The following is a 19,936-nucleotide window of genomic DNA, read 5'->3' on the forward strand; positions in this document are numbered from 1 at the left end:
CTTCTGGCACCCTGAGTACCAGTGCTGGGTTGGATGTTCAAGGGAAAGGTTCCTTCCACGCATCACACCACCGATGCTACTTGGAGCAAATGGATCACCCTCATCACGCAGCGTGCCTGTATTGGAAACCCAAATCGCCCTGGGATTCTGGAAATCATAACAAACTGGCCTGAAGGTGAGACTTTTGGATTATCTTCTGAAGGAGAGGAAGAGCAAGTGACACGTGCCGAGGAAGCCCCACCATGTGATGAGCTACCGGAGTCTGAAAGACGATATGCCCTCTTCACTGATAGTTCCTGCCGAATTGTAGGCACTATCTGGAAATGGAAAGCCGCTGTATGGAGCCCCACACAACAAGTTGCACAAGCTACTGAAGGAGAAGGTGGATCGAGCCAATTTGCTGAACTCAAAGCTGTCCAATTAGCTCTGGACATAGCTGAAAGAGAGAAGTGGCCAAAGCTCTACCTCTACACTAATTCATGGATGGTAGCCAATGCTCTGTGGGGTTGGCTGGAAAGGTGGAAGAGGGCCAACTGGCAGCGCAGAGGAAAACCAATCTGGGCCGCTGAGATTTGGCAGGACATCGTCGCCCAAGTAGAGAGGCTGACCTTGAAGGTTCGACACATGGATGCGCACGTACCCAAGATTCGGGCTAATGAAGAGCATCGCAACAATGAGCAGGTGGACCAAGCTGCCAAGGTGAAAGTATCTCAGGTGGATCTGGACTGGCAGCACAAGGGAGAATTATTCCTAGCTCGTTGGGCCCATGATGCCTCTGGTCATCAGGGGAGAGATGCAACATACCGATGGGCCCGTGACTGAGGGTGGACCTTACCGTGGACAGCATCTCACAGGTCATCCACAGTTGCGAGACCTGTGCTGCAATCAAACAGGCCAAGCGGGTGAAGCCTCTGTGGTACGGTAGACGACTGTCAAAGTATAGGTATGGGGAAGCCTGGCAAGTTGACTACATCACACTTCCCCAGACCCACCAAGGCAAGTGCTACGTGTTGACCATGGTTGAAGCAACCACTGGATGGCTGGAGACTTAACCTGTGCCTCATGCTACAGCCCGGAACACCATCTTGGGCCTGGAAAAGCAAGTCTTGTGGAGACATGGCACCCCTGAGAGGATTGAGTCAGACAATGGGACTTATTTTAAGAACAGCCTCATAATCACCTGGGCCACAGAACACAGTATCGAATGGATATATCATATCCCTTATCATGCACCAGCTGCTGGGAAAGTTGAACGCTGCAATGGACTACTTAAAACCACCCTGAAGGCACTTGGTGGGGGGACCTTCAAAAATTGGGAAGTGAACTTAGCAAAGGCCACCTGGGTGGTCAATACCCAAGGGTCCATCAGTTGAGCTGGTCCCACTGAGTCTGAACCCTTGCACACAGTGGATGGAGATAGAGTCCCTGTGGTACACCTGAGAGGTATTTTAGGAAAGACTGTTTGGATTAATCCCACCTCAGGCAAAGGCAAACCCATCCGTAGGATTGTCTTTGCTCAAGGACCCGGTTACACTTGGCAGGTAATGCAGAAAGATGAGGAAACCTGTTGTATACCAGGTGTGAACTGTGTGTAGGGTTTCATTGTATATATATGTGTGTGTGTGTGTGTGTGTGTGTGTAGAGTTTAAGGATGGTATTGATTTGGGATGATGTAGATGGTAATTGAATAAGGGGTGGATAATGTTCTGGGTTGCAGTGTATTCTATTACCATCCGCATGAGATGCTGAAACCAGGTGGGGCAGTGTTTCCTTGCCTTCTGCCCCAGACTATCTTTCTGTTAATGGCCCATCAATGCCCTGCTGCATGACTCAGAGATAACTCCCTCTGGACTATCTTCTGTTAATGAGCCTAATCAACACTTGGCCTCATGACTCATCATCCCATTGTGAGATGCTCCACCCAGAGGGAGGAACCAAGCAAGCATTCCATCCTGGATATAATCTGAGATTCCGAACACCAGAGACAACCCTTTCCACTGGATTTCCAGAGGACAGGAGCTACATAGCCACCACTGAACCTTCCGAGGAAGAGCAAACCCTTCTACAGGATCACTGCTTCAACAGAACCACATCCAGCACTTCAGGAGGACTGCAGCCACCATTCTACCAGACTGCTACCACCACCCTGACTAACAGGGTGTCAGGTTGTATCCTGACTCTGTCAGTTTGAACCAGGGTTTTCTTTTATTTTTTCCTTTTCTTTAATTTCCCTATTAAATTGTTATTCTGACTTGGTGCCTCCCACTGGTTCGTTTTCAAACTAGTACAGGGCCGAAGCAAGATTAAATTAGATGGATCTGAAGAGGAGTAGATCATACATACATGTAGATCATATACTTGGGCAGGAAGGCTCTTTGACAATGATAACAGCATTCCATCCATTAAATAATTTGTGCTCTTGTCGTGGTTTGACGCAGCTAAGCGTCAAGCACACGAAATCTGTTATTTTCATAAGGGGAAAATAAGAAAATATTGAGGAAAACTTGAGAGCTGCGAGGTAAAACAGGTTCAAACTGAAACAGTTGCTGTACAAAGAAAAAAGTTTATTACTAACAGAATTAAAAGTAAAAAGAAATAACAAAAAATTAAACCAAACCTCCCCTTTTTTCCAGCACTTCTCTCACTTATACTCAACTTGCACAAAGGATAACAGAACCTGGGGTTTTAGTCAGTGTTGCAATTCTTGAAAAGTCTCTCTTTTATGCTTAAGGAAAAAAGGGTTTCTTCTGCTTCATGTGGTTCCTAAACTGCCACCAACAGCAGACCCACCCAGAAAGAAACAATCTGCTCTGGTGTAAAAACATCTCTTCCATGAAAAATCTCAGTTCCTTCACACTGCCAAACATGGGCCATCACATGGGGTTATTAATCTTTTTAAGGATGAGTTATTTTGACCCGAACACAAAGGCCTTCTTCCCCACAAGTCTCTAAAAGCCTCTCACTGCTTTTATATAGCCTGGCATAGGCACTCTTCAGAGTCTTCACGGGCCACACATGAATTCTCCATCCCCCCATGTACTTCAAATGGATTAAAGAGACAAACAGATTGTGATATTACAGTTTCTTACCACGGCAGGCAAGAAAGTTTTTTTAAGCTACGCGCGAAAAACGCAGCACCGCCCTCTTTTCTCTGGTTGCCATTTTCAGCTTTGTCTCACATGACTCACTTTCTCTTTCTCTCTGGCTCTGAAACCACCATGCTGAAGAGTGTTCTTGTTCTGGCTTTACAGTGGAAGAAAGCCTCGCTCCCTCTGTGCTCCTGGCTGCATGGTGTCTTCCTCAGTTTAGCGCCAAGTGTGCTGGCTGCAGAAAGGAGGCTGCACCGGCTCCTGCTGGCTCCACCAGCTCCGCGTGGAGAGGAGAGGGACCCACCAGTCCCAAGAAGTCACGCCGGATGGGTTTAGCTGTGTGGCAGACTATGGCTGGTTTTAGCTGCCTGCGGCTCTGGGATAGTTCCTCCCCCAGAGATCCAGGGTCCGTGCTGCGGCGTTGGGAAAAGGGGAAGGTAGCAGGGGGCCCGGCCTGGCCCAGCGGGGCCCGGAGGCTCCGAGGCCCCCCCACCTTCCGGCAGGCGAGCTGGGACAAAAGGCAATTCCCGCCTTTCCACGCGGTTTAAATACGTAAATTGCGAGAAGCGTCATTAGTCTAAAAGACTGTCCATCAACTCAGGTTCAACTTTGCATCCAGGCACCATGACTTTTTACTCTCACTCTTCAGTGAGAAACCCTTTCTGTCTGACTGGCTAAAATGTGAGGAAGTAGGTTGGTTTTCTCCCTGTTAGCTCTTGCAGGTTTAGCCAGTGCCTTGATCATCATTTTTCTATTACTGCGAGGTGTTTCGTTCTTCTGGTGACTGATGGCAAAAACAACGGTGATGACAAGAGTCCCCAGCAGCCCTTTGCAGCGTAAGGGGCAAAAGGTTGACCCCTTCCCTGGGGCAGAGGTTACTCTGTGAGCCTGCAGAGTTGTACAGGTTACTGGCTAGGTTGGCAGGATGAGATTTTACCAACTTCAGACAGATTTCACGTGAATTTCCTGCATATCTGAAACATTGCCCTGGCCAACAAGAGCTGGGCAGCCAGGCCTAGCGTGGAAGAGCACAGCATGTGCTTTAAATGAGCAGTTGTGCTCCAAAATCAATTTGCTACATCAGGCTTCATCCTGCGAGTTAGCAGGCATCAGTGCCATGCTTTCAGCAGCATGAGGAAATTCAAATAGTAGGGGAGTGATTGGATGCATGAAATACTTTCATTTGTGGGAAGTGGTGATATGTAACTCGCCTCCACTTTGCTTGGCTGCTTGTCTGAGGTCAGTTCCAACGGGTTTTTGAAACAGGTCCTGTGATCCCCACCACCTCTGCAGGACACTGGAGCAGGTGTCATTGGGAGGCCACTATGGAGCTGGTGGACTTAAAACACTGGTGACAAGATGTGGCTGTACCTCAGGCAGTGGCACTCTGGCAACACTGACTTTAGAATGGCAGTGTCAGAGGTGATACAGCAAGGAGGTGAGTGCAAAAAATCTTTTCAAACGCTGAAGCTGAATTGCTGGCATGCAAATGGCAATGATGATTATTCCTTACTGATCTCAGATGCTGTCTTGTCAAATTCACTTGCTTAGTGTCACTTCACGGCCACCCCTGGGACACTTCCTAAATTGTTGATAGGCTTTGTGTGCAGCACAAGTTAAGTAGCAAACTTGACTCAGTCATCAGGTTGCAGGCTGGAGGCTGCTGAATTGGGGTGGTGTTTGGCAGAGCTCATGGTAAGTACTCCCCGTTGGAGGTAAAAAGTATCAAGATCTTTCTGGAGAAGCTCTAGCAGAAAAAGGGAGAAGAAAGGTGGGGCAAACTCAGGAACAGACACACTGATGGAAGGGAGAGTAGAAACCCTGGAGGAAGGGCCAAGACTTGAATTCATTTCATGGAAAGGAACTGAAGGTCACGATGACTGGTGGGCCAGACTCATGCAACATGAAGAACTGAAAAGAACAATTTTTAACAGAAAGAGTCACAGAAGAGCATGTGGAGAAGATGATAACTCTTGTTTTTTCTACACATGCATATTCTCTGTGGAAGAATTTCAGCATTGGCTAGTTTCTCTGCTTTTCCACAGGGAGCAAAGATAGCTCCAGAGCAGGGCATGTTCCAGCAGAGCTGGGGAGCCAAGTGGACCAGACCTCTCAGAGTTGTTGCCCTTGTATTGAAGTGGCTGGAGCTGCCCTAGGGAAAGTCAGTGGCTACATGTAGCTGGTACACAAAAACACCTGTAAAAGTGATATCAGCCTCATCTGGGGGCTCACAGAGGAGAGGTGGACCTGTGTTAGACCCTGTGAATCATGTCCAACTTCTATTGGCATAGAGAGAATTTAGCCTCTCGGCTTCCCCACCTCCTCCTGGTTTTTGTGTTGGGGTTTTTTTAAGAAGCAATGAAACGACTATTCTGCTGCCACAGCCCCAGTCACTCCCCATGGACGACTGGAACAGCCACCCACCAAAGGCAGCTCCACAGTGGAGGATGGGCTAGTAAGTGGCTCGGCTGTTGCTATAACAACAGTACCTCTGTCTCATTTCTTTTGAAAAATGAATTGCTGCTGGTGAGATGAAGCGGAGCAGCTTCTCCTCACAGATGAAAGCCCTGCCAACAGCCTCCACACAGTCTTGTTTATCTATTGGGTCTGTCACGGCATGTCCAAGAAGCTCTGCCGAGGATTTCAGGATGGGTTGGATTAGACTGTTCGGGTCAGTGTGCATTTGCGTGCACAGCTTCTGTCCCCCTGCCTCTCCTCCAACTGAAAGTGATTTAAAAAGTCAACGTGCCAAATTTGACCTTTTCTCACTCTGCAACTGGAGTTTCTCCAAAGGCATATAAAGAATCGAGAGTCCTGCTTCACCCTCTTTTGCTTTGGGGTAGAAAACCGCTGTGAAATGAAGATTCATCAGCCAAATATTTTGTGTGATTAAAGCTAAAGGCTTATGAAGCTGGCAAGGGGGTTGTTTTATTTTAATATTTTCCTTTGATTTTAACATTTTCCTTTTTTTTTATGTGGCAACAGCCTTCTGCTCCTAGACATAAATCTCTCAGCTCCTGCTAATATCTTCATGATGCATGCTGTAAAACATGCACAAACTGTGTATTTGTACTAGGAAGGAGAAGGAGGGTACTTTAAGAGATACTATTTTACTTCAGGGATTGTGTTTATAGAGGGAAGTGCTGAGGTTTTAGTCTAAGACACTGTGGAATCCTGGTGGTGGTAAACTGTTTGCCAGTATATGCTCAGTGTAGGATATCCAAACCATCCAAGAGTTAACGTGGTGATTGGGAATGAAATCAAGATATGAAAAGGAAAGTTTTCATTGAAATCATTTGATAAGGGTATTTCTGTGTTGTACCTCAGAAAAAGAAGATACATCTATTGTTATGGCTCCCAACTCCTCCAAAATGCTGGAATCAAGGTGCTTCCCCACCTGCAAAGGTTGTACCCAGCATGTTGCCTTCAAACAAACCTTTCATGTTAAGTTTTTGTCTACCTACAGTTTTTCAATGAGCAAAAAAAGAAAATAAAAAGATTAGTGCCTGTTAACCTACCAAGTCCTAAAGTCTCTGAAGGAGAACAATGTGGAGGTACAAACTTAGAAGAGGTTTAATTTCTTTTTGCAACAAGGCACAACTTCTGTAAGCTTCATATTTGATAGAAAATAGTTTCCATGTCAAGCTGCTTTTTGTTGTAATGCATAATAAACATGTTTATTAATATTTATATACTGGGCCTGCTTTTACTTTCACTAAAGTCACTGTATATTTGTAGAAGGGGACATCCAAGTTCCAGCACATGATGAAACTTTAGGAACTGATATTTTTAGGGCTGGTTATTTGCCAGACTAGATAGATTCTTTTGATGAACATTCATATACAAATAAGGTGATAGATTCAGGATAAAATAAACCTGAAAGCGTGAAACCATGTGAAAGCATATCACTCTTACCAGTATTTTGTCAAGGATTCATTCAAACTTGCAAAATGTATGGAGTCAGTTTGCTTGTATTCCTCAGGAGATAATTACTGTGACTACTCCCTGCCTTAAGACAACTTTTTTCCCATCTTTTCCTTATAGGAACTTTACTTCATGATGAGAAGCCTGCCACCAGGTCCCGTTCTTACTTTAACCCAGCATTTGGTCAATATGAACTTGGGGTAAAGGGCCACGACACATTTTGAACATTTCTTCAAATCCTGTTTTTGCCTGTGTATGCCCATTGAGTTTGGTCTTGAGTCACTTGCTGTTTGGTGAATGTTTTTCTGATGTGGCAATAGTGACTCTGTAGTGAGATGGCTTAGGAGTTGAAATGGGTGATTTCAGCTGTAAATTGTGTGAGTGGCCCATTAGCGCAATATTTAAATATGCTATTTTAACCCATTATATCAACTGACCACCTGCACTTGAGGCCAGCTCATGCTTTTTCTTTTCTTGCCCTGGAGCTGTGCTGCTGTGCCATTACCGCATCTGTACCATCCTTTCCTGTCTCCAGGGTCTGATCCAGGGTTATATAAAGATCAGTGGAACAAACTCAACTGTAGGATTCTGCAGCACGGCAGATACACAACTCAAAAAGCAGCAGGGAGCTGTAATGTCACACACACTGGTGTTCAGCTTAACATGGGTTTTTAGGGTAGGGAGGGAGCAGAGGTGAGACCTATACCATAAGTCCCCTTGTGGGATCTGATTTTGATCCTTCACACCAGTCTTGGGTGTTGACTTCCTTTCCACATGGCTGCTAACTGGCACAGATTGAGGCAATTACCACCTCTGGGCAAGCACCCAGAGCTCTGCTGCCGTGGCACAGAGCTGAGAAGGTGGTCCTTTCCTGCAGGGCTCTGCACTCTGCAGCCTAGTGGGTTCCTGCAGACTATGGCTGATAAACCTGTCTATGCCAGGCATTAATCCAGAGAGAGTGGCACAGTGTGCATTCCCACCTGCATCTGCAGAGCTCATGGGGACAAGAGCTGCTGCAGGTGGGAGAGGAGTGGTAACACAGTGACAGGGACTTGATAGGGAGACCCAAAATATGCTCACAGCCTTCCTGACCTCCACATTGCTGCAGGCTGGTTCCTCATCACAGCCTGCAACACAGGGAGAGGAACTTCGTATGCAAACCACTGGCTGGGCTGTTCCCTCATCTCCAGAAACTGGGGAGGGAAGAGTCTCAGGGTGCACAGAGGCAGTGCTGCACAGGCATAAATTCACAGAATGGTCTAAGTTGGAAGGGACCTTAAAAATCATCTAATTCCAACCTCCTTGCCATAGGCAGGGACACCTTCCACTAGACCAGGTTGCTCAGAGCCTCATCCAGGCTGGCCTTGAACACTTCCAGGGACAGGACATCCACAGCTTCTCTAAGCAACCTGTGCCAGTGCCTCACCATCCTCACAGGGAAGAATTTCTTCCTAATATCTAAACCCACACTCTATCAGTTTGAAGCCATTCCCCCTTATCCTATCACTTGGAGATAGTCCTTCTCCAGCTTTCTTGTGTGCCCTTTGGGAACTGGAAGGTGCTATAAAGATCTGCCCAGGACTTTCTCATCTCCAAGATCAACATCCACAACTCTCCAAATTCAGAGTTTTAAGAGCAGACACCAGAGGAAGAGATCAGCCATGTGGCAGAGGCTGTGGTCACCACTCAGCTGGTCTATGTGGCACCACAGAAGCCAAGAAGTGGAGGAATTTCTGCCTGTGGGAGCTTGGCACATGCTGGCTTTGTGCAAGGCAGAACAGGCAGCAAAGTCTCAGTCACTTATGCCAACAGTGACCCACTGGCGACTCTTATTCACATGTTAATTGATTTCCTACATTAAAAAACTGTTCTGCTCCAGTGCAAATCAAAGAATTGATGGTCTGCTTAGACCCACAGCCTTGCCTTTCTGCTTGGTTCTCTGCAGAAGAGCAGCCTCACCAGTAGCTTGGTGTCCCATGCATGCTCAGCTGTGGCTGCAGCAATGCCTGTGCCAGCCACATCCCTCTGCATTGTGTGCTGAAACAGGCCACGCTGGCCTGAGGGGCAGGAGGAGGGCACAGCCTTCCCAGAACCACTCCCTCCAAATCCTGAGCAAGATATGGATTTGCTTGCCTGTCTTATACATGGGATGAAAGGGGAACCAGCCCTCTGGGATGGGAGAAATAAATGGGATCTGGATTGTGAAAAGAAAGAAGGTTGAGGACCTCTAGGTTAGGGAAGGGGTGGGAGCTTCGTATCTGGGACTTTCCTACCAGTAAGAATACTTTAAAAATTGATAAAATCTTTCAGTATTTTGTCTTCTATTGTTCTAGTATCAAGGATGCAAGTGTGTCCTGAAGGCATTTGCTAGAGCTGTGACCTCTTTGCTTCCTCTCCTCCCCACTATTGTTTTTTGCCTTAGCTGAAGAGAGATGCTTTTTTTAGCCTGGTACGTAAGTGAAGGACTCAACTTGGGTGTGAGTGGGGAGGACTGTACCTTGTTACAGTTCTTTGCTATGCTTCTTTAACCTGACTTAAAGCTGATGTTAACACATTATATTTTATAAAATTCTTATATTCCAATTTATTTGCTTTTCTGGAGACTTATCTTGCTATTATTTCTGTTAGCTATTTACATTTTATGTTAGCTCCTAGCACACAGCTGATTTCCTTTTTTTTTCATTATTTGATTGAGTTAACGTTATGCAAAGTGCCTTCTATTTTCTAGGGTGGATATATTTTTTCCTCCCTTAAAAGTGATTCTCAATATGTTAGCCAAGAACAGAGGGCTAATCAAATGAAACTATATTAAAAATGTTTTTTGTCAACAACACATTTCAATATAAGTAGTCAATCAATTGTATTGCAGTTATATTTAAAGAAGCTTCTAGAAACTTCCAACAAAAAGAATTTCAGAGGGAAAAGTAAATTTTAGTGATTCCTTTTTTCTTTTTTTGTTCCAATTTAAGAGTCCTCACTGTGTTAGGCACACTGCTTAAATCTCATCCCTGTATTAGGCACTAACAAGCTGAATTAGTCAACTTGCTCCCTAAATTTCTTGGACGTTAGCACAGACTTGGCTTGGAAAGCACAGACTTATTTTACGGTTCTGCTTTCCTAGTCAAGGGAAGGTTTGGTTTGGGGCAGGGGGAGGTGTTTGGTTGTTTGGGTTTTTTTATACTGTGTTTTCAAATTGATCAAGCATAAGAATGAAATCAGAGGAACTTCCTAATCAGTTTTAAAACTTACTGTCACTGGCTTGATGAGGAGTATCTTGTCACAGTGCCCATGAGCACTTTTTTTGCATCTGCAAATGGTTAATTTTTTCTTTCCTCTTATTTTCTTTAAGCTTCAAGAGACAGTCAAAAGGAAGTTGGAAGGCACACGTTCACCTCTCAATGGAGAACAGCAGAACGGAGTTTGTGATGGGAACTTTTCTCCGACCAGCAAGCGGACACGAAAGGATGTGTCAAGCATTGAGGCAATCAACAGCTTGCCCATTAATTTGCCTTTGCCTGCTGTTTCTCCTCTTCACCAGCTTGACATGAAAGCTTCTCTGCCCCTGCAGAACAGTGGAAGTCACAGGAGTGGTCTAGAAGGCTTGGCTGAAAATGGTGGGCTTTCCGAGATAAAGGTCCCTGTTAATGGCTGCAATGAGCTGGATGATAGTTTTAACATCCTGCAGAACAAGGAACTAAAGCAAGAGCCTTTGGATGACTCCAGCTGCATAGACACTTCTGAAACATCTCTTTCAAATCAGAACAAGCTCTTCTCAGACATTAACCTAAATGATCAGGAGTGGCAGGAGCTCATAGATGAGCTGGCGAACACTGTCCCAGAAGATGATATACAGGATTTGTTCAATGAAGACTTTGAAGAGAAGAAGGAGCCCGAATTACCCAGGCCTGCCACAGAGACCCAGGAGAGTGCAAGCGTAAAAAGCGATCCATCCCATTCTCCATTTGCTCATGTCCCATTAGGGTCTCCCCAGGTCAGACCATCTTCTTCCGGTCCTCCATTCTCCAACATCTCCACAGCCTCCAGCATTGCTTCTGCATCCAGCGCACCACCGGCCCCAGTCCGTGCTGGATCACCAGCAAACTGTATTGCCCAGTCCCCTCAGACTCCCAGCCAGGCCCACACTCCCGGACAGATGCAGGCACGCTCTGGAAATGGCTTCCTGATGAACCCAGCATCGGCTGTTGCAGGATCGGGGCCTGGGCCAGTGTCCCTGCCGAGCGCTGACCTGTCCCCAGCTGAGCAGCTCAAGCAGATGGCAGCCCAGCAGCAGCAAAGAGCCAAGCTCATGCAGCAGAAGCAGCAACAGCATCCAAATCAGCCCTCAAGCTGGTCACCAGTGGGGCCTCCATCTAGCCCCTACGGAGGACCCTTCAGTGCAGACAAACCAAATAGTCCAATGATGTACTCTCAAGCCTTTAACAACCAAAACCCAGTAGTGCCTCCTATGGCAAACAATCCCCAGAAGACCACAATTAATAACTACCTCCCTCAAAATCACATGAACATGATCAGTCAGCAGCCAAATAACTTGGTCACAAACTCCTTGAGCAAACAGCCCAATATGCTTTCTTATGGCAACACCAAACCTCTGACCCATTTCAATACTGAACTGAGTCAGAGGATGACCTCACCAATGGCAAATCCTGGGAAGAACCCCATGATGCCATACATCCAGCAGCAGCAATCCCAGCAGCCGCAGATGCCAGCTCAGATGGCACACCTGAGCGAGGAGCAAAAACGCATGCTCATCATGAAGCAGAAAGGAATGATAAATCAGCCCATGGCATATACAACACTCCCTGCCCTTGGTCAGGTAAGTGTGAGTGCACGACAACGAGAGGCCAATACAAAGGCTTAGTACCTCTTTGTGCAGTCTCCTTCACTCACCTCCTCTTTCTCCTGGAAAGCATGGAATATCATTGCAGATGCTTCTTGGATTTTTCACATGGTATTGGAGCATGATCATTTTAAGAAACAACTGAAATTACGTTGCATTATACTTTAGACCTGTTGTTAATTCACTGCTCTTTCCTATGCTTCCTCTGATGAGTGTGTAGGGCCACTCTGGGAAATTTTGGGTCAGAAATCACTTCTCCTTGGAGGGTTTGTTTCCTTTTTTTTTCATAATGCAAGACTTGATGGTTGTGGATCCCAAACCACTGCATGGCTTAGTTTCCCACAGTGCAGTTAGCATTGTAACAAAAAGATGGAGTGGTTGGTCCTTTCTTCTTGGGGTAGAGATCAAGCCAGCTTTAAACAGCATTTTTGGCATTTTGGCTCTGGGAACAAAGGATGAACATTTTGGGTGCCGAGTGCCTTTGGTTTTGACTTGAAAAAGTAAGAACAACGGAATGCTTTTAGTGGTGCTTGGACCATGATGATGAGATGAGATGGTTTATTCTGGGACTTTCAAGCAGTCTTTAGCAACCCAAAGTGTTTTGTCTTTCAGCAAGAGGCTAAAGCCATTTGGCTTCAATGCTTTGGCATCACTGTCTCACGTGTATTCCTCGCTAAGCTACGGTGCAGCAGTTGCCAGACTTGGGGAATGCTTTGTAATGAGTTAATAACCAGTTTGAATAGTGGTTACATCAATGCCCTGTCGCCTCCTGGGTCAGCAGGGTATTCTTAATTGTGCAGCCCCTGTAAAGATCTGGCCACTGGTGTGATGGAAAGGTTCAAGAACAAATTTTCTAAATGTTGTTTTGAGAGTTTAAAAATTATTAAAGTTAGTAATCAATTACCAAAGTAGGTAGAGTTTAAAAATGGATTAAAGTTAATAATCAATTCCCAAAGTAGGCGATACCTTCACAGAAGTTACATGCCACCAAAACATGTCAAGAAGTCTGATATACACTAATAGTGTATAATACACGAATAGAATTGTTAGTTGATCATTTTAGCATAACAGCTTTTCACCAAATTAGCTGTTTCCACACCACCTACAAGGAATACTTAATTCTGAGCATGGTTTAACTGTGACTCACACTGTAATGCATGTAGAAATACAGCAAAATTTGTCATTCCTTCAACTTGTGGAGTTTGGGGATCAACCAATAAGGAGGAGTAGGAGCTTTACCAGGTCAGAGGACATCACATGTTATTTAAAATTAATTGCAAAACAAAAAGAAATGTTCATCTGCCTCCTGGTTTTGGTTCAGGATGTATGGTGACAGCTCAAAGCTTTTTATTTTTACATTAATTCTGCTTGCCTATTGCATTAGACACAGGTGATCTAAAGGCTCTTCTCTTTGGGAAGGCTTATCTAGAGAACTACTGCAATAATGACATGGAACTCAGACTGTAATTGGAGCTACAGATTTGTTGGTTTGTAACTGAGAGGCAGAGGATGCTTGGTCATGCTGTCTAATGCTTTATTGTTTCTTTCTTTTGCTCTTGTCAAATCTGTTGAACTCAAAGACCCATCAAACAGTTGAGAGGATGAGCTGCCTGTGTGAAAGAGTTAATGCCACCTTCTCTATTTCATGAGTCAAGAAATTCATGTTAGTATCTCTCTGCAATTCCCCAATATGAATGGGTAGTCAAGGTTTCATATATCTAATCTCACTCAGTTCCTCTTTTTTTTTAATATAGGAAAAACTAGATATTTGAATACAACTAGACATTCTTCCATAAACAAGTCCAGATATTAAGTCATTTCTGTGGCATACAAAGAAGAAACTTAAGGCAGAGCCATACTTTGTTATATTTTATGTGCAATTCACATTTATTGATCCATCCAGGATGAGGGAGTTCTTGCTTTGGTGTAGATGTCAAAAAGCCCCTTTACTACTTGTAGAACCCACTTGCCTACACTGAAGGGATTTTTTTGTGAGAAAGGTTGAAACAATAAGTTTCTAACTGTAATTTCTTCCTTCTTTCTCTCCTGCTTCCCTGAAAAGCATTTTCCTGTGGAAAATTAGAAAGCTTATTATTGTGAGATGCGCTTGATGGAACTTACTGTTTTTGCAAAAGTGGTAAAATGTTGATATTGTTAAGTTAAACCCAGACTGATGCAGATTATCTGCTTACTATGTGGTCACAGATGAAAAACAAGAATATTGCACTCTTCAGTTTGAAATACATTTCTGAATGTAAAGTGAATGTATCTTTCTGTCAGTTTATAGTTTCTACTATAAACTATAGTTTTGGGGTTTGATGGAGATTTGTAAAAGTGTATGTTTGTGTTAAATAATCACAGTGATTTAACAAATTGTATTTAAGAGGAAAAAGAATCTACCTATTGCATCTAGTTAGCAGTGACCATATACTTCTGTCAAGTTACTCTTACAAGGGCATATTTGAGAACCAAAAGCTGATTTAGACATCATCAGAAAGGCTTCCTCTCTTTACAAGAGTAGGCTTTGGGCTTGTGTCCTGGGCATGCTGAGCTGCCTACTCTTGTAAAGAGAGGAAGCCTTTCTGTTCAATATGTGTATGAGTGGTTGGACAGGTGGAGTGCTAAATTAGCAACCTAGCTAGCAGAACTAGTATCCAGCAGAAGTAGGATTTCTCTAAAGGCTCTCTGCACTGTGGGTATTGAGACTCTTCCTGTCAGATGTGTTAGTCCTTTGCTTTTCTGTGGAGATCCAGGACTGGTACTGGCACTACAGTTGTAGCCCTCTACACACTGTTGCTGAACAACCCATGTGCCCTGAATCGTTAAGTCCTGTATCTTATTCTATACCTTGTTTCTCTTCAAAGGGGCATTGGATGGGGTGTTTTTGCATGAAGCAGATACTGGTTTGGATTTTTGAGGCAGGGATTTTTCCAGGGGTGGCCTGAAGGTAATTTTAATGGGATTTTTTTCTGGAACTGAGTGTTAAAACCATAGGCAGACCCTGACCCATCTATATCCAGCAAAACTCATGGTCGTTCCTGACTCGTCTACCTTATCAAGACTCTGTCCTACTAATATTCCCTCATGCCTGACTGTTCTCTACTTGGTCCAACTCGTACTTAGAATTCCCTGCTCTTTACCTTGCTCCATGTACCCTGATCTGCCCTAAACCCAGTTGTCACAGGTGTTGCCCTTTTTAGCTCTTGCTTCTTCTGGGTGGTTCTTCCATTTTTGCTTAGGTGGAGTTTATAGGCTAATCCAGCAAGTAGATTTTCACAGGGATGCTAACTTAATAGGTATTTGAGGGGTAGAGGTCCTCTTCTCTTCTGGCTCTCAAGTGATAATAAAAGAAATCAGTTCCACACCAAGATGCAGAAGTGACTTTGTTTAGACTTTTTATATGATTTTAGAAATGAAAGGAAGAAAGCCTGAACCCACCTCCTTTTCAAAAATTACACTGTTGTTTTACCTAAAATGTTCCATTAAGTTTTTGAGATGTATGCAAGGTTTTATGGGAGGCACTTTTTTCTCTTTTTCCTCAAACCAAAAAGTAATTTCAAACTGAGAAAAATAAACACGTTTTCTTTGGGAAATTTAAGAATAATTAATTATGCCCTTTCTTGGTTCCAGCTGTTCAATACAAATGCATAATGGTAAGAGAAAAAAGCAGCCGAATGGAAAAAAAGTTGGAGGGCTGAGGCAGAATTTGATGTTTGGAGCCAAGTGTGTGAGGGCAAGTAATGAGAGGTCAAAACAAAACAGAATTCTCCATGGGTGTAAGAAAAATAAAACTAGACTGCAGCTCTTTGCCTGCATGGGACTGTGAGGATGCCACAATTATTGCCTATTGAAACCACTGCTTATATTGTTAAAATTGTAGGGATGTGAATGAAGGAGAAAAATGACACCATCCTGCAAGCATATCTTCACATTTAATTATCTGTCCTTTGTTTTAATCTTACACATTCAAGAGGTATCATCGGCTCAGTCTGGTTTTGCATGCCAAAGATAAAGGGAGAGACCTGTGTCTGAGAACATTTCCAAAATATAATCATTGTTGTCCTTTAGAAGTGAAAAGGTGTGTTTCTCTCCGGAATTGTAAAAGAGATTTTGCACTTTTTTGAAGGTTATCTTTGGGACAGTGGGAAAAAGAGATTGTTCCTGTTCTGGAATTTGGCCTTTTTTAAAAGCCTACCTGAAAGTAAAGAAGAAAGACAGATTTGTATTCACTCCATGAAAGTGTGACAGAGACACAACTGTCTTACCAGATTTTAGGAGAGACAGGCTGGAATGGAAATAAGGAGACAGTGAGGATCATTTGCTGAGCTGCCTATAGAGCTGTAGTGAATGCCTACATGAATGAATATGTCTATGTTATATTTGACTTGTAGACACTGCTTTCCGCAAAAGCTTTGACTTAGAGTTTAGATGCAGCGCCTGCCTTTTACAAAAGTCCAAATGTGCTCCCTAGAAATCAGTCTCTGGTAGACTTTTAAGGACAGGTGGGTTAACAAAATTTGCTCGGATGGATTCTGACCATTTTACCAGGCAATTTGTGAACATAGCCTAGCCTTCTTACCATGCCTGCTGTCATCTGTCCATTGTGTTGGGAAGGAGGCCATGTTAGCATAAATCACTAGAAACAAATATTGGATAGCATTTGGCTAAGATCTCCATGGCATAATCCTAAAACCCAATTTTGTTGTTGTTTCCTCATTTTGTGACCTGTGGGTGTGTACTTATTAATGTAATACAAACTTCGTTCATTTCATATGGCAGTGTTTTTCTTCAAATTTTTTTCCCCAGCCTAAACCTTGCAAAATCAAAGTATAAGAACATTGCTCCCATGCCCCAACTAAACCACTCATCCTATTGTAAGGAAATGGGAACAGACTGCTCAGGAAAGTGATTGATTCACCATCCCTGGGGGTATTTAAGAGACATGCACATGTGGCCCTTAGGGCTGTGGTTTAGTGGTGAACTTGGCAGTGTTGGGTTAAAGGCTGAACTCGGTGATGTTAGAGGTCTTTTCCAGCCTAAATAACCCTATGATTCTATTAAATTCTTTGGTGAAACCTACTGTCCTGAAACCATGCTGACCAGGATTCACTGTTAAATCCTCCAAGTCATTGCTGGTAGAGAGCTGAAACCAGTTGTTCCATTGTCTTGCTAGAGAGTGTGTCTGGTCTTTTCCACTTTAAAAAACACAGTTGTAGTGGTAAATCTTTGATTCCTAGAAACTTCTCCATTTGTTTAAGATTTATAAAAATACATTGTTGAGTTATTTTCTTCTTATCTAGTTTCTTGAAGACTTACAGTGTGTATTATTCACATCTGTAAAGAAAATGTCCTACGTTATTTTTAGATGCAGATAATTTGTATTACTGACTGCACAAAGTGTATATTAAATGTCCCCTATACTTTTTTTTTAGACTTTTCCTTTCTACATGACCTAGATTGCTATGTAAAATGCAGTTTGTCCTGTTAGTTAGCAAGGTCCAATAGTTTAATGATTCGATGTGTGCCAATCAACTCTCCTTCAGTTTTATGCACTACAATTGCAGTTGTGAAGCACTGTGGTTTTGAAATGTCTATAGCCAGTAGCAGCATATTTTTACATAGAGGGCTACCCTTTCCTTGGGGGCTTTTTGTGCCATTTTTTCCTGAAAGCGCAAGTTAGCATCATTCGTTTTAGCTTTCCAGTCCCATGACCTGTTCCACCTGCTTTCAGCAATAGCAGCCATAACCAACTTCTTATTGTCCCCGGGCCTTTGTAACTCTTCGTGCTCATTGTGTTTATTGCAAACCAGCACCTGTCCTGTTTTCACATAGATAGTGAGTTCAGCTCATGAGTTAGATTTTGTTATTTTCCATTTTTATTTTGAGAGAAGACTCATTCCAAAGACAAAGAGTAAGTTTCCCATCCTTGAGAGTACTTTGTCTATTTAGCCTTTAGTGCCTCACTACTGGTTGCCAGAGCTTGCAGAGCACTTGTCTGAGCATTTTGGTTTGACTTGTTCAGATACCTTTTTCTCCAGTCTGGGATCTTGCATGACCAAACCATGATGCAGATTGAATCCTAGCTTGCACTTAGATAATATTTGAGTTTTAGATTTGTCCCTGTGTAAATTTTGTAAGTCCATATATCCTTAGCTTTACCTTTTCTTGGATTGTAGACATTTAGAATACTTCTTGCCCCTATATTTATTCATTTCCCTTCCACAATTTCTGAGCTTGCCAATTTGCTTCTCAACATCTCAAAAATATTAATCAGACCTTAATTTTACAGGAATGTATATTCCTGTGTTTAAATTCATAAATATAGAAGTCTGAATGTCTAAAAAACAGTCAACTCATGCCTCATAACACTGCTGGTTGGAAATATTCAGAAATTCTAAAATTGCTTTAAGATCATGAGCTCATAAAATTAATACATATTGGGGATAAGGTAGTAGTTATCTTCCTGTTTTCTGAACTCCTAGGATTCTTGACTTCCAGCTGTTCTGTATCCATCTGGGACAGGAGTTTGCTTTTTAGAGTAAAGCTGTGATTCTCCCTTCCCCTTTTGGCTTTAGAATATGAAAGTGAAGGGAAAACATGTGAAATTATGAATCTTGCAGTGGCATTATAAGATAATGTAATACTGGGGATTTCCCTTACCCCCATTCCAATCCAACCTGCTCTTTTACCCAACTGTACCATCAAGGTTCTGGTGCAACTCCAGACCTCTTTCTTGGAAGCTTCCCTTTGGTTGTACTTGTATTTCTAAGGTGTCACATAGTCCTTTTTGAAAATACACGTCAAAAAAAGGAAATTACATTGTTTCCAAGTTACAGTCCATACTGAATACACAGGTGAAGTAATTGCTCAACGTGTACCAAAATTCCTTCATCTGCCACCAACAAGAAGGCTGTGAGTGCAGTGGATTTACTGGACCTTGTAGTTTGCAGCAGTGATAAAATCAGCAGCAGCTCCTGGCCAGATTTAACAGTACAGATCCAGGGCCAAGAAGGTCTCTCTACTTCATCTCTTTTTCAGAGGGGCAGGGAAGATCTCTTCTTCCTTCTCTGCCCAATCTTCCAGGTCTCAGGCTAACCAGTGAGATTGGTGGTCGGCTTTCCCTTGCTGGTAGTGGGAGTCAAGCAAGTCTTGCAACTCATTTTGGAAAAGAGCAGGCCTTGCTGGAAAGGCCAAGGAAAGGCTTTGCAGTTGTCCACCCATTTTCTCTGGCACTGTTTTGGATCTGAACACATTCAGACCTATCTTATTTCCACAGAATAACCACTTAAAGGGGAGTGGGTGAGGGTCCTTATAATTTCTAAAGATCTGAATACAAATAATTAAATAAATAAATGTTTAGCCTTCATCAATCATATAACAATGAACTTTAGATTACTGAGATCTGGGCCCTTACTGCTCTCTGTACTGATTATAAGAGATGAAACAAACTGCCTCCTTTCAGGCTCCATTTCCACCCTCAGCGGCATTTCTAAGCCTCAGTGTCATTTCATGTATCTCTGCCGACATTAGATTTAAAATTGCCTTTTGACTATCCTGTTCTGCAGGAAACAAACTGTTAGCAAATCCCTTTGCTAAGAAAGCCTCTTCTGGGTAGTCGGGGAGTTTATTTTTCAGTTTAAGCATAGTCTCATTGTCTTTCCCACCCTTTGTAAAGAGAACAAGAGACTGGATTAAAAATTAACTTTTTCCATCTCTTTTTGCATCTCCCTCCAAAGTAGGGGCATATACAAGCTGAGATTTAATTAAAAGCAAACTTGATATTTAATTTTTTCAGTAGTATTTCAAGAAGAGTTTAATTGTACATATAGAAATATTCTTGCAGCAATAATTATTCTTGAACAAGCAGTATTCTCCCCTGTGCTCTCTTTACTGTGTGAAGGATGGACTGTCTTTGCTGCTTAACTCAGTTAAGTAGGTTTCATGCAGTTTCAGTTCCACCGTGATCACCCAGCCTGCTCTGCCATGGACCTCCTTTTCTTCCCCTGCATTCTCCCTCTGCTCTGTTTTCTCTGTGTCAAGGAGCTTGCAGCAAAGAAAACTATCA

General features: G+C 43.3%; 1 protein-coding gene across 2 annotated transcripts in view; it reads left to right on the top strand.

Moving 5' to 3' along the window:
• MAML3 (mastermind like transcriptional coactivator 3) overlaps positions 1-19,936 on the top strand; it is a 267,881-nt gene that overhangs the window by 171,826 nt on the left and 76,119 nt on the right. For both annotated transcript variants that reach the window (XM_048303924.1, XM_048303925.1), the window contains exon 2: positions 10,363-11,847. In XM_048303924.1, coding sequence (XP_048159881.1) covers positions 10,363-11,847 — 1,485 coding nt within the window. The remainder of the gene's footprint in view (positions 1-10,362; positions 11,848-19,936) is intronic.

Source organism: Corvus hawaiiensis, chromosome 5 (assembly GCF_020740725.1).
Source record: "Corvus hawaiiensis isolate bCorHaw1 chromosome 5, bCorHaw1.pri.cur, whole genome shotgun sequence".
Taxonomy (NCBI): Eukaryota; Metazoa; Chordata; class Aves; order Passeriformes; family Corvidae; genus Corvus; species Corvus hawaiiensis.